Raw genomic sequence first — 12792 nt, 5'->3', positions numbered from 1 at the left:
GTAGTTCTATACTGCTTGAGGCCAGGACGGGAGTATTGCGAACCAAGACATATCGGGCCATATACGAAGGGGTAGACACGGTATGCAGTGCGTGTGGAGAGGAGGAGGAAACTGCCGAACACTTGATAATGTTCTGTAAAGGGCTTCACTCTATAGTTCAGGATGATGGCACAGAGTTTTTCAAAGCACTGGGGTATAGGGACAGCGATGGCAAAATAGAGTTTAAGCGGGTAGAAATAACTAGGAGGAGGTTATCTGATTGGTGGCTACAATCAAGGCATGAGTGAATATTAAATCCTTCACTGCAAATTTAGAAGTGTGGCAGCTTGGGCTATTTGGTATTACATGATGACAGAACGACGACACAGAGACAAGAAGGACACGAAGGACACTAGCTCTCGTGTCCTTCTACTCTCTGTGTCGTCGTTTTGTATTCACTGCAAAGTTCCAGTCCTTCACTATTTTAAGGGGAAAAAAAGATAAATCTAGTTGTTGTTTCAGTAAGTGAGTAGGTGGCCCTAATCTCTTTTTGACACAGGGCAGGCGCTCGCAGCGCCAAAGGACAAAATGTTGTGCGCTCCAACGCGCACCCATACACACACACACGCACACACACGACTAGGCAGGCAAAGTATCTATAATCGTTGTAGGCAGCCACTCACAACTATTTCCTTCCTCCGTGGTATTCCGGCTAGATGACGTTAGCAGCCGCCCAATCTAAAGGGTACATCCATATTAATTCATCCATCCACGACCAAATTGATTTCGGCATAAAACCATAGCACGGAGGAAGAACCATAGAGTAATATACTCTTCCATGCCAACGCCTTCTAGAAGAAGTATGCCTAGAACGTGGCTCTCTTTTCAATTGAGAGCTTGCTGCTAGCACAAAATCTTGGAGGCCACGCCTCCTACCACGTGTTGCGACCATCCGCCGCGTAGGACCGCTTGCCTCCGTACCGCTCTGTCACATGATATCACAGCTGCTCGGAGGCAACTGTCAGAGCTTCGCTGTGTTCACAGGAGGCGACCGCCACAGGCATTCACCTCCGTACCGGAGGAAGAGGGTAAAATCCGAGGGTAGGGCGGCACGTTCGCGCACTCACGTTTCAGGCATAATTTTTTTAGGAGGTATTGTCCATGCATAGAGAGAACATAGAGTAAACTAGTAGGTGTTCTGTGGTAACCTTTTATACATTACTCTATAATAGAACTACTTCCTGTTTTGTGATTGCTGCCGAAGTTCTCAGCTTCGGAGTGAACTACACGGAATTATAGCTTATGCAGCCAGACTTTGAAATGTCCATGTGAACGCCTCGAAATTAAGCTGTTCGAAGTACCTAATGGGACTGTTTGGAAAAACGCCAGAGCGATCGCCGAAAGAACAGGTACCGATAAAGTACAAGTTTAAAGCACGCACGCCGCTCAGGGAGTGGTCATCTCAGCGTTGACGTTTATCGTTCCAGGTGCGAGAATGGACTTCAAAGCTGAGAAAAGAAGGTTACCAGCTGGATCGCCAGATCAGAGGTATATGTGTCAGGACTGTGGCATAAAAATATTGTTGTTTGTCAAGGAGGCTATAGTAGTATTTGTAACTTGTGATTGTCACCTGTTTCGACAGCTATTCAGAGACAAGAAGAAGGTGTCAAGAGGTCTTTGAAAGAGGCGGCGAAAAAGAATGACAAGGAGGTTTGTCTCATACTTGCTAAGGAGGTGCTTCGTGCTCGCAAGGCTATCAATCGCATCCACGCTTCCAAGGCACAGCTAAACTCAGTCGTGATGAGCATGAACCATCAGCTTGGTAAGTCGGATCATCGATTCTTCACCTAAATACTTGTATGTTTACAGCCCGTAAGCGCCGTAAAACATTGTTTGCAGCTACCCTTCGGTTGGCCGGCTCAATGCAAAGAAGCACCGAGGTTATGAAGAGCATGCAGCAGTTGATCAAAGTGCCCGAAGTAGCACAGACGATGCGAGACCTGTCGAAGGAAATGATGCGAGTGAGTGTAGTCATTAAACGTCTTGTTGAGATAAGCGCTGGCAGCTCATCTGCAATACCAGATGCACTGATGGACGCATGTCAACACATAAAAGTCTATTAAAGGACTATCTCAGAACTTTGGTGTATGTAACCACCAGCCCAAACCTATCTCTTGACTGCCATAAGCAAACGCTCTGGACAAGAATGTTCACGCCTGATAAGGGATGCCATCCTCAGGTACAACCAATAAAAAATGTCATCGCCCACAAAACCACGAGGCAGCTATCATTCACCTGTAAAATACAAGTCGTGCTACTTGGTTTTCGCTCGAACTGTTAGTACCTTTTCTTGACTATGCATATGAAAATTTAATGGTTGGGCCTAACTAACTAAAGCATTGAGTTTGGCTGAGAAGAAATGCTAGAGTCCTTGACGAGGTTTACTAGAATGTTCCCCAAGCTTCTGGTGTAAAACCAGGCCCCGCCACGGTGGTCTAGTGGCTAAGGTACTCGGCTGCTGACCCGCATGTCGCGGGATCGAATCCCGGCTGTGGCGGCTGCATTTCCGATGGAGGCGGAAATGTTGTAGGCCCGTGTGCTCAGATTTAGGTGCACGTTAAAGAACCCCAGGTAATCAAAATTTCTGGAGCCCTCCACTACGGCGTCTCTCATAATCAAATGGTAGTTTTGGGACGTTAAACCCCACAAATCAATCAATTAATGGTGTAAAATCAGTAACACAAACATGGGTCTGTATGGCAAAGGCAGTTGACAGGTGCTTGACGTCACAAGAATTAGTCAGACAGAGCGCTGATGCAAATTCTGGTAGGGAAGGACAGTGATGGCTGTGGATGCAGCTCACATTTTTTCTTAAAAACCAAGTATATTATATTTCTTCAGCAGCCTAAACCACATAAAATGGAATTGGCTGTAACAGGACAGGGTAAATTGGAGATCGTAGGGGAAGGTTGTTGTCCTGCAGTGGACATAAAATAGGCTGATCATCGTGATGATGAAACCACAATATTCATCTGTTTCCATACAGTAGCCTAAAAAGGATTGCCTACCAACTTTCCATAATGCCCTAATTTTGCTTTAACTTGTACCTGTCTATTTGTAAGTATTTCTTTCTTGTCCTCGTTACTTCTGTGCAGCTGTTTATTCATTAAGTTTGTTAACTCAGGCAGGAATAATAGAAGAAATGTTGGATGATACCATGGAAGGCCTTGATGACCAGGATGACTTGGAAGAAGAGGCACAGGAGGAAGTCGACAAAGTCTTGTGGGAGCTGACCGCAGGTTGGTACTGTTTAAGCCATTGGATGTTACTAAAATATTGTAACATGAGTGACAAGTTCTTGCACCATTTAAACTTGTATGGCTTCACGTGCCAAAATCACTGCCTTGTGATCAAGTGAACCATAGTGGCAGATTCCGGATTAGAAGCTAAATTTAAAGAGGCCTACAAGAGCAAAGGGAACTGTGAGAATGCATGCAAATTCAGGTTACCAGGTAAATTTCATATTCCAAGCATCATGAGAGTTAGGCTAAAGTTCTGCATTTCCAGGTGCCACATTTCACTCGTACCACATCAGCGTGTAGGCAGCAGAAAGCGGCAGCATTTTATGCCATACAAAACCTTAAATGCGAGGCATTCCAGTCTATCCATGATGGGATTTTTGGATAATTTAGTGCATTTGAGGCTTTGTAGCGTGCCTTCACTAGCAAGGGAAGTGATGTGCTGATCATGCGAACTGCTACACTTGTAAAGTCGAAAGCGCTATTTAATCGCACCGCCACTTTCTAGCTTGTATTGTTAAATTAAATGGTATCAAGCTGTAGTGGTAGGCAGTATTAAAGAGGTACCGACACTAAAATTTTCATTGTCTGTTTGTGTGTAATGAATATCCAAGCACTGAGTAGCATAGAAAATGTGCTGGTAAGTGTAAGTCCAGAGAAAAAACAGCTTACCACATGCTCGCGCAAGATATCGTAGCATGTCCACAGCCAGTCTACTTCATTGGCAACACATGCGTAAGCAACCATTTTAAATTTGTACCTCAAGTCCTGACAACTAGCCATACTGTTGCGTGAAGCCACCAGAATCGATACTGTAGCCACCTTACGCTAGTGTTAATGTCATTAGGTGCACCATGTGAGTGTTTTTAATGTTAAAATAAAATACCAGTATTTACTAAGCTTTGCACTTGCCATAGATATAGGAAATTTTTATGGTGCAATAAACTCAGCTTCGAAAATTTTTGTCAGCACCCTTGTAATGTACTTGATTTGCTTAACGTGTATTAACTCTGGAACTATGACTCATGAATAATGATGGAATGAACTTACAAGAAAAGGCGATATTGTGAACTCTTAACTGAGTGAACTTCAAGGGATTAAAAAAAGTAGTTCACTTTACTGAAAGTTCACCTTACTGAATATATACTGGAATACGAAATAACATTGGCCACAGCCGAAAAAAAAGTCAGACGTGTGAAATGCAATTTATTTTGGAAATAAATCTGCAGTTTTCGTTTGCACTGGTGACCTTAAATCGCAAGAAGCAAAGCTGTCCAGAGATCCTACACTTCTGTATGCTGCCTCCTGCAGAGGTTGCTGTGACGTGAGGTCTCTCCTCTTTGTAATATGTCCATTGTAATATGTCTAATAGCCTTAGCTGGAGGTAAAAGATTTGAACCTGGCTCAGCTATTACAACTTCGTCGCATTCCTTTCGGTTTGGGATAAACATGAGAAATGATTTCCAAGTCTGACCACTCTGTGTAAGTACTGAAGCACACGTGGCTCATTTTCGTCTCTTGCCCTGCCTCAGTGGCGCTGCATGCAGAAGCGTTGGTGCACCACCGCCAATGTCCAAGCGATTTGAAGGCGGCACGCATAGGCTATGCAGTGCTGAATACCGCGAAACTTAATTGATCACAAAAATAAGCCCGGGTTCATAAATCAACTTCGTTCACCTGAAATATCCGCTATTCAGAAGTTTAACTGAAAGATATTTGTATGGAATGCATAAGAGAACCGGCAGAGATTTTCTGGAAGTTCATTATTCTGCAATATTTGTTAAATGAACGTTTGTTCAGTTGAGAGAACTCTCACTTGAGTGAACTTCAAGCGATCCATGGGAATAGTTTACTTAAGTGAGCTGCATGATGCACAGCAGAAATGAAGTCAAACATGTGAAATTCAATTTATTTTGGAAATAATCATGTAATATTCATTCGGACTAGTGCCCTTAAAGCACAAGAAAAGTACGTTTTTGTTCACTGTCTCTGGCACGGCTTGTTGCTGACATGAAGTCTCTCAACTTTCCAATATATCCTACAGCCTTTGCTTACAGGATTTGGTCCTACCTCAGCCATTACAACTTATTTGTCACACTCTTATTTCGGTTTCGGACAAACACCGGAAACAATTTCCTGATCTGAGCTGTGCACAGATACTGATGCGTATGTGGCTTGTTTTACACTCCCGCACGGCCGCCTTGCCACGGCGGTTCTGCATACACAAGCAATGCTCCACTGCCGCCAATGCATAGGGGATTTAGTTGAGGGTGGGACGCATTGGCTACACCAGTGCTGTGTAGTGCAAAAATTTGTTGGTTGATATAAAAAATGAGTCTGGATCCACAAATCAAGTTCAGCTAAAATACTAACTATTCAGAAGTTTGTTCAACTTGAAAGTTTTTTGCATAGAATGCATAATAAAACCACTGGGGATTTTGCAAAAGTTCATTATTCTGAAGTATTCGTGAAACTGATGTTCGTACAGGTGAGAGCTCACTGTAGCTGCTAACTTGTTACCACTATGACCGAGTATGGCTAGTCTCTTCACGTCTTATGAAAGTCGACATCGGCTACTGTCGCATAGCCATATGCTAACATGGCTGTGGTCAGATGAACATTTCTGGTCATTGGTAAATTCATGATTGCGCCTAACGGGACTTCGCATCATGTACACTGATGTATCCATAGCCTCTAATTTTGCACATCTATATGGAGAACTAGAAGCCATGGTATCATACGACCACAGCAGCTTCCTCAAGGTTGCACCTGTTAGCAATATCACTGCGGCAGTTAGAACGCTGCATTCTCTAACATGTCTACCGGCTCTTCCATCTCTTCAATTGCTTTGCCAAGGCTAACATCACACAGAGTGTGAAATGTCATTGTGGGGAGAAAATAGAACAGCTTGAGGTAATTAATTCATTGGAAGCAATGTGCACATTCCTCAAACCTGTAATTATGTATAAATGACAAAAATTTGCAAAGGGAATGCCAGTGAATTTCACAGAGATCCATAGAGCTTAAAAAAATCACTGGAGTCTGCCTCCATCAAGGGGGTGGGTTGTTAATTAGGACTGCATAATTGTCAAAAAATAAAAATGATGTATTTGGTTTCTGAAAGTATTTTTCCGGATTCTTGGTGCTACTAAAATGCACAACCTGCAAAAAATGGGAAGCCTACTTGAGGCTTCTGTACAATTTGCCAGCACCTGTGTTCGAAGCTCTGCTACCAATTTATGAGTGCCTCTATGAGCATTGCAAGACATGCACACTGCGGTTGCCGTGTTTTGCAAACAACACAGCATATTTTTCTCAAAAAAGCAAATTTGTCTGTTCAATTTTCAGGCCTCAATATCTCTGCGGTTAGGCCAAGAAGCAAAAAACTTTTGCATACTTTCAATCTCGAGTCGTTAGTCTAGTTGCCATATCTTAAATATCACTTTTATTTAAGCACTTTATATATGACAGCCTTACAATAGAGGGTTAACTTATACCACAAACAAGATGAGTTACAGGAAAAGAAATTAATTGAAATCTGCAGAAAGAAAACTGCACAAGTCTGTGCTCAAAATGACTGGAGGAATAAAACAAAAAAAAAAATGTCTAAGATGAAACTACCCTCTTCAGAGTAAACTCATGTTAGCTTCCAATGCTCGCAGACGTAGATGTAGTAAAACTCGTCTATATACGGCAATGTTTTCTCAGGTCAGCTCGGCAAGGCCCCAACTGCAGTCACAGAGTCCTTACCATCGGAAGACATCCAAGAAGCTGGTCCGTCATCTGCTGTAGCAGAAGACGAAGATGACGTGACCAAGATGCAAGAGCGATTGCAGGCCTTACGGAGCTGAATTGTAGCTGGCCTGTGGCTTGTACACAAAGTATGGTTGTTACTACCATTTGCCATGCTGTCATAGTTGCTATTTCTTGTTCACTGCTTGCTGGCAACTTGCGAACCTGTGAAGTACCTTTGTGCTTCCTCAGGATGACAGTGTCCGCAACTCATGTGCTTTCACTGCTATTAAGTGTGACAGAGCCACTATTGTGTGGTTCTGGGTAGTGGAACATAAATCAAGCTCCCTCCCCTTTGATTGTTGCTCTTACTTTTGAGCATCAATACCAGAAAAAATTAAAATAGCCATATTTCTGTATAGCTTCTTAAGTTGAGGCCATTCCCAGGACACATTTGGTCGTTTCGGAGCGCCACTAATTGACAAAGGACAATTGTGATATTCACACTTGAGCATCACAATACCACAAAAAGTACCAAGCACAGGGTCTTTCAGTGCCAGGACAAGGAACAAGGGCATTCTGTGCTTTTTAGGTCTCGACAGCTCTTGCAAGTATCTATGTAACCACTGCTTTTCATAAGCTAGCAATCCTTGCTGGGGGGAGATCCATCATTGTGATGAGAAAAAGAGAGAATTTATTTACAGAAAGGTAGAGAGGCTGGCCTGAGCTATAGTGACAATTTTTGAAACTCTCATGGGCCTTTTTCAGATAGGTAGTCTGGGCGTTGACGTCGACAAGGCACGCGTCATAAGTTTTAGTGGCTGAATCGCGACAAATGTAGACCAAAAGACATCTTGTGTCACAAACTTGCAAATGCTTCTGCTCAAGGCAGGTCGATGTCCTACCAACGCGTTGTGGAAAATTTCGGAGGCCAAGGGCCACCAGTTTCAATTGTTGGTATCTCTACTCGAGGTGCTTTGCAGACCCAGAAAAGGCCCACTGCGTTAATTGTTGCAGTGGAACAATAGTACAATTCTGGGTAGTGGAACATTGATTGCAGATCAATCAAGGTTACCTTTCAAGACGCACGCGCAGTGGCAGCGACAGCACCTCAAGGGTTCGCGGTGCGCTATTTTGTGGAGACATAACCTTTACTTCTGCGTGCGTGTGTGCATGGTATGTGCGATAAAACTGGTAGATCCATCGTGCGCTCGCTGGCGTTGTGGCGTGAGCAGTGATCCTCTGCAAGAGCGAAAGTCAAGGGCAGACTATATTCGCCGCATGTTCAGACCTGTTCAGACCGCATGTCTTTCGACTGGTCGCCCGGCAGAAGAGGCGGGCATCTTGCGCTTTTGCACATACATTGCTGTCACGTGGCAATGCTTTTTTTTAAGGATCAAAATTGTAACGCAATTACAACTGCTTGCCATGCCTCAATCACCGCACGGCATTCCGATTCGCTGCGGCAAAGCGGCGAGCCGCAAAAAATTGGTCGTGGAATAATCAGCCTTGCCACCTGGTTTTCCTCCAGTTTTTGCCACCTAGAGAGGTTGTTTTCCTCAATTTCCGCATTGCCGTTTTGGCTGCCCCGTCTTTGGTGTGAAAATTGCAATACCGGAAAAAAGAAAAATGGCTGTGGTTGTGTGCAGCTTCTTAGATCAAGACAGGCAAGGTCAAGTAGCCACATTTTGTCATTTTTGAGCATTACAAATAAACATACATTACACTTAGTGACAACTTTTCTTGGCACTAAAGGGAAAGCTATGGAGGTGGAACTTCTGCACATTTAGCACTTAGCACTACGCAAAGTAGTCCGTTATGGCCCGCTTCTCGTAACGCTGCGGAAAGTGAGGGGGGCGCACCATCTGCGTTTTATGTAGGCGCAGACGCCGCTTAGCGTTTGAGATGCACGTAAAAAGGCGAGACTTTCTCACGCATTCAAAAACGCTAAGTCACAACTGTTAAATCGAAAGAATTACAAAAATATCTTACTGGTGTGAGCTGCGTCCCATCTTGTAGAAAATAAAGGAGGAACATTTATATATCACGTTGAAAATATGGTCAGATGTCTGTGCATGAAATTGAGCACAGGTCAGTATAGTTTTTCAAATGTCATAAGCAAGCCAAAAAACGTTTCAATTTTATACATAACCTAACCTATACATTCACTGGCGGTAGGATTTAAGCAATTTGGCTCTGTAGCCTTCGCTCCAATGCCCAGAAAAGTTGTCGCCACGTATAGATAACACAGAGGCGTGCCAGAACAGGTAACAAAGGCATTCTGTACATTCGTGGTCTCGATCACATCTTTTCATGGCAATGTCATAAAGTAATGCATGCTAGCAAGTAGCACCACTATTTCAATTGCAGCAAAGCACACTAAGCATAGAGGCTTCTAGTGCCACAACTAGCAATGGGGGCATTCTGTGCATTTTTGGTCTCAATGGTTCACTGCTGCTCTCGACGAGCTAGCAGTTTCTTATTGGAGGCAATTCATTCACTGAAATCGTCACACTTGTGGCTTCGCTACTATATGGCTTCATATGACTAACTGCCACTGTCCTTTTCATCCAGAAAGCATGGATTTACACAGCCGCGTCAGGGAACTCAGCCTTGTCGTTCTGCGAAGGCTATAATTAACAAGTTCAGCATCGGGAACAAAAAGATTGCCACAATAAAGTTTATGCCCCTTCAAGGGCTGTTGAGGTTGCAATATCTATGAACATGTGTGGTTCTACCAGCAGACTTTTCCGCTGAAGCAGAGGAGCAGCCTGCTTGAGCAATGGCAGTTCCAGTTTTCTAGTTTTATTCATTGCTAGAGTTGAACTTTCACTAATAATATATTGACAATGAACATTTGCAAGCCTTAGGTTGTCCATTCTGCAGACTTGTGCACTGTTGAATAAAAGTTGGTCTTCAATGAACATTGTCTTCTGGATGCATTTTCAAACAAAATTCAGCCTTCTGGCATTAATTTGCTGTGTAAATCTAAATATTAAAAAAAAAGAAGGAAAGGTCTTTGTCCTAATAGCAGGAGCCTGAAGCCCCTTGGCCTCAGGCCCATAGAAGGCCCATAGAAGAAAAGCAGAGGACAAGTATAAAACGCTGACTGCATCACATCTATTCAGACACTAATTGAAACACACAAGTTTTTATTGAACTTTTTGTACAATAAATAAACTGCTAAATAAATTAAAATTTAAAAAAAATTTGTTTTCTTGACACTGCTTGCTCTAGCCTTCTGTCCTTTTCATCCGCCTGTCTGCACTTCTCAGAGCACTCCTTTGAATGCTGTAGATGTCTTCTTGGACCTGGATGAAATCGCAAATATACAAAAGCACTTAGCAATAGGTATGGACAGGGCATCAAGGAGACAAGTATTTGATGCTGACGTGTGACACATCCCTTCAGATTTAATGCCAGATTTGTCAGAACTGCAATTGCATGCATTTAGCACTTCAGTAAGTTCAACACAACTGATTACCCAAGCCCACCTTTTGTTTAACTGCTTCCGGTTCAATGGCAGGTATGCATAGGGCTCAAACTTGCTCTTTCTTGGATCCTCGTCAGATGTCTGTGCAAGAAATTGAGCACGGGTCAGTATATCTTTTCAAATGTTAAAAACAACTTAAGAACCATGTTTCAATTTCATACCTTTCGAGTTTTTTTCTTTTTGGAAGGTCCAGCACCTATAACAATAAAGCATGCAAAGTTAGGCCAATCAAATTTACTGCAGAATTATAGTCGCTTGATTTCATGAAAACGTACCGCTGGCTGCTCCTTCTCCTGCTCCTGATGTACCTTCTCCATCTGAATTGGAAGGTGCATTACGTTTTTTCGTCTGTAACAAGGCAAGTAAAAAAAGTTCGGAAAAACTTTATAAAGCGGAAAAAAAATCAAAATGAAACCTTTGCTATATGTAACACAAAAAAAAATCTCACAAGAAGTGAGTGTTGGCAGGACATAATTGTAGAATTAGAATTCAAATGAGCTATAATTGACTGATATGTGGGGTTTAACGTCCCAACACCACCATATGTTTAAAAGAGACGCTGTAGTGGAGGGCTCCGGAAATTTCGACCACCTGGGGTTCTTTAACGTGCACCCAAATCTGAGCACACGGGCCTACAACATTTCCGCCTCCATCGGAAATGCAGCCGCCGCAGCCGGGATTTGAACCCGCGACCTGCGGGTCAGCAGCCGAGTACCTTAGCCACTAGACCACCGCGGCGGGGCCAAATGAGCTATAATACCCATATGTAGAATATGCTTGAGTACCACTTTACATAAAATTGATGTTGCTAGGGTTAGGATATAATCATTCTAATAATATGAAAGGGAAGCTTCAACCAGGGACTGCTTAAAAAAGCTTACCAATTTAGTATGTAATCACTATTATCAATATCTTGGTTCACTTCATAAACTCCACCCCTAATGCAACATCTCATTAACCCTCTGATACCCAAAAGTTTGTTTGAATGATCATGGGGGATGAGAGAGAGATGTAGACTTGGAAGACGACGTCCCACGCGTGACAAACAGGGGGCCAAAGGTCGAGAGTCGTCGAACCTACTGCCCGCCGCCACAAACTGTTGCTGCTTCTTTTCCATTAGGCTCTGGGGGCTATCTCCACAACTTTTCACATTACTGTAGAGTGCAGCGCCGCCTACTTCCCTCCCCTCCATCCAATCCTTCGGTCTACCTATACCACCAGAGCAGTGGGAAGGCACAGCGCCCCCTGATCTGCTGGGCGCTCGTTCAGCGGACCTGGGCTGTCGCAGAGGTTGCCATAGGTGTCCTGGAATAGAAAACCTCCCCATTTTCTTTGAATTTACATAATAAAAAGTTTTCTCTCTCACTCCCCAACAAAACTCTGGTCTGCATAAGGAAATAAAATTGCCAATAACGCTTTCAGAAAATGATTATTTATGGGAGTGTAACGAGTCGTAGCTCCTGAGCAACTGTGAGCACCTATGGTACTACTTCACATGGAATGCTTTGCAGCAGTAATGGCCTGGAATAAGGTGTAGATGCACGTTGCACCATCCAACAATGAGATGCACATGTAGATCGCAAAATTTTGGCTTACACCTGTCCTGGGGGACTGGCCATGAGTCAGGTAGCCTAGAAAAAATATTTCAAAGCTAAACAAGAGAACATACTTTCTCTTTTACTATCTTTTCAGATTTAATATTTTGAAAATAAAAAGGGCATCAATCCATGCAGACATAGCAGTTCTACACTCAGTAAATTACTACAACCACACCTTCCAATATCTGCTTATACTCCCGCATATATATGCCCAACGTTGCTCGTGAGCAACAACACATTTGGTATAAAGATTTTCTTTCTTATGTAACATGCGACCACACTAACCAGCATTCTCATGAATTCTCAATGCATTCTGAGCCATTTAAAGTACAACAAATGCCGCATTGATGTTGCAGGCGTTGTCGAATAAATTTGCTTCCGTGTGCGGAGCTTTGTCTACCACCTGTCAGACGCTGCAACAAACACTACAAAAAGACTATGCGTGTATCTCTACACATTTGTTTAAAGCACAAGATGCTTGGTAGTGTCAGTCTCTTACTACGTATAGTGCCAGAAGTGTCGCCCAGCAGGGTGTGTTTGCAGCAAAAAATAGTTTTGGTGCTGTTGCCCCAGAGTAACAGCGCCAAAAATACACTTTCTGCTGAACCGTCTTTTTCCTATAATCTCCAATAACAATAGAAAACCAATTTTGCGTATCTCATAAACAAGTCTACACAGACAAAAAGAAAAT

At 43.1% G+C, this 12792-nt stretch overlaps 2 protein-coding genes across 2 annotated transcripts in view; one reads left to right on the top strand and one right to left on the bottom strand.

Annotated features, from left to right (window-relative positions):
- Positions 1-1026: 1026 nt before the first annotated feature.
- Vps24 (vacuolar protein sorting 24) lies at positions 1027-7194 on the top strand. The gene is made up of 6 exons (XM_037426897.2): positions 1027-1388; positions 1467-1527; positions 1622-1801; positions 1879-2000; positions 3164-3278; positions 6987-7194. Exons 1-6 carry the CDS (start codon positions 1344-1346, stop codon positions 7127-7129), a joined length of 666 nt encoding a protein of 221 aa, XP_037282794.1. The 5' UTR covers positions 1027-1343; the 3' UTR covers positions 7130-7194.
- Positions 7195-10145: 2951 nt separating this feature from the next.
- The window catches only part of LOC119175879 (RRP12-like protein), a 101432-nt gene continuing 98785 nt past the window's right edge, over positions 10146-12792 (bottom strand). Inside the window, exons 29-32 of the mRNA XM_037426898.2 lie at positions 10779-10851; positions 10665-10699; positions 10505-10584; positions 10146-10321 (exon numbers count right to left, since the gene is read on the bottom strand). Of these exons, the coding sequence (XP_037282795.2) occupies positions 10282-10321; positions 10505-10584; positions 10665-10699; positions 10779-10851 (228 nt within the window). The 3' untranslated portion in view covers positions 10146-10281. The remainder of the gene's footprint in view (positions 10322-10504; positions 10585-10664; positions 10700-10778; positions 10852-12792) is intronic.

The sequence above is a fragment of the Rhipicephalus microplus genome, chromosome X, assembly GCF_043290135.1.
Source record: "Rhipicephalus microplus isolate Deutch F79 chromosome X, USDA_Rmic, whole genome shotgun sequence".
NCBI classification, from domain to species: domain Eukaryota; kingdom Metazoa; phylum Arthropoda; class Arachnida; order Ixodida; family Ixodidae; genus Rhipicephalus; species Rhipicephalus microplus.
Note: the sequence above shows the minus strand (reverse complement) of the source record. Positions and strands in the feature narration are given on the sequence as shown.

Bases quoted from the DNA above. Each gene is read 5' to 3' on its own strand.
- Vps24 (XM_037426897.2), top strand. From the start codon at position 1,344: ATGGGACTGTTTGGAAAAACGCCAGAGCGATCGCCGAAAGAACAG. The intron at 2,001-3,163 runs GTGAGTGTAGTC...TTGTTAACTCAG, and splicing joins TGTCGAAGGAAATGATGCGA to GCAGGAATAATAGAAGAAAT. The intron at 3,279-6,986 runs GTTGGTACTGTT...ATGTTTTCTCAG, and splicing joins CTTGTGGGAGCTGACCGCAG to GTCAGCTCGGCAAGGCCCCA.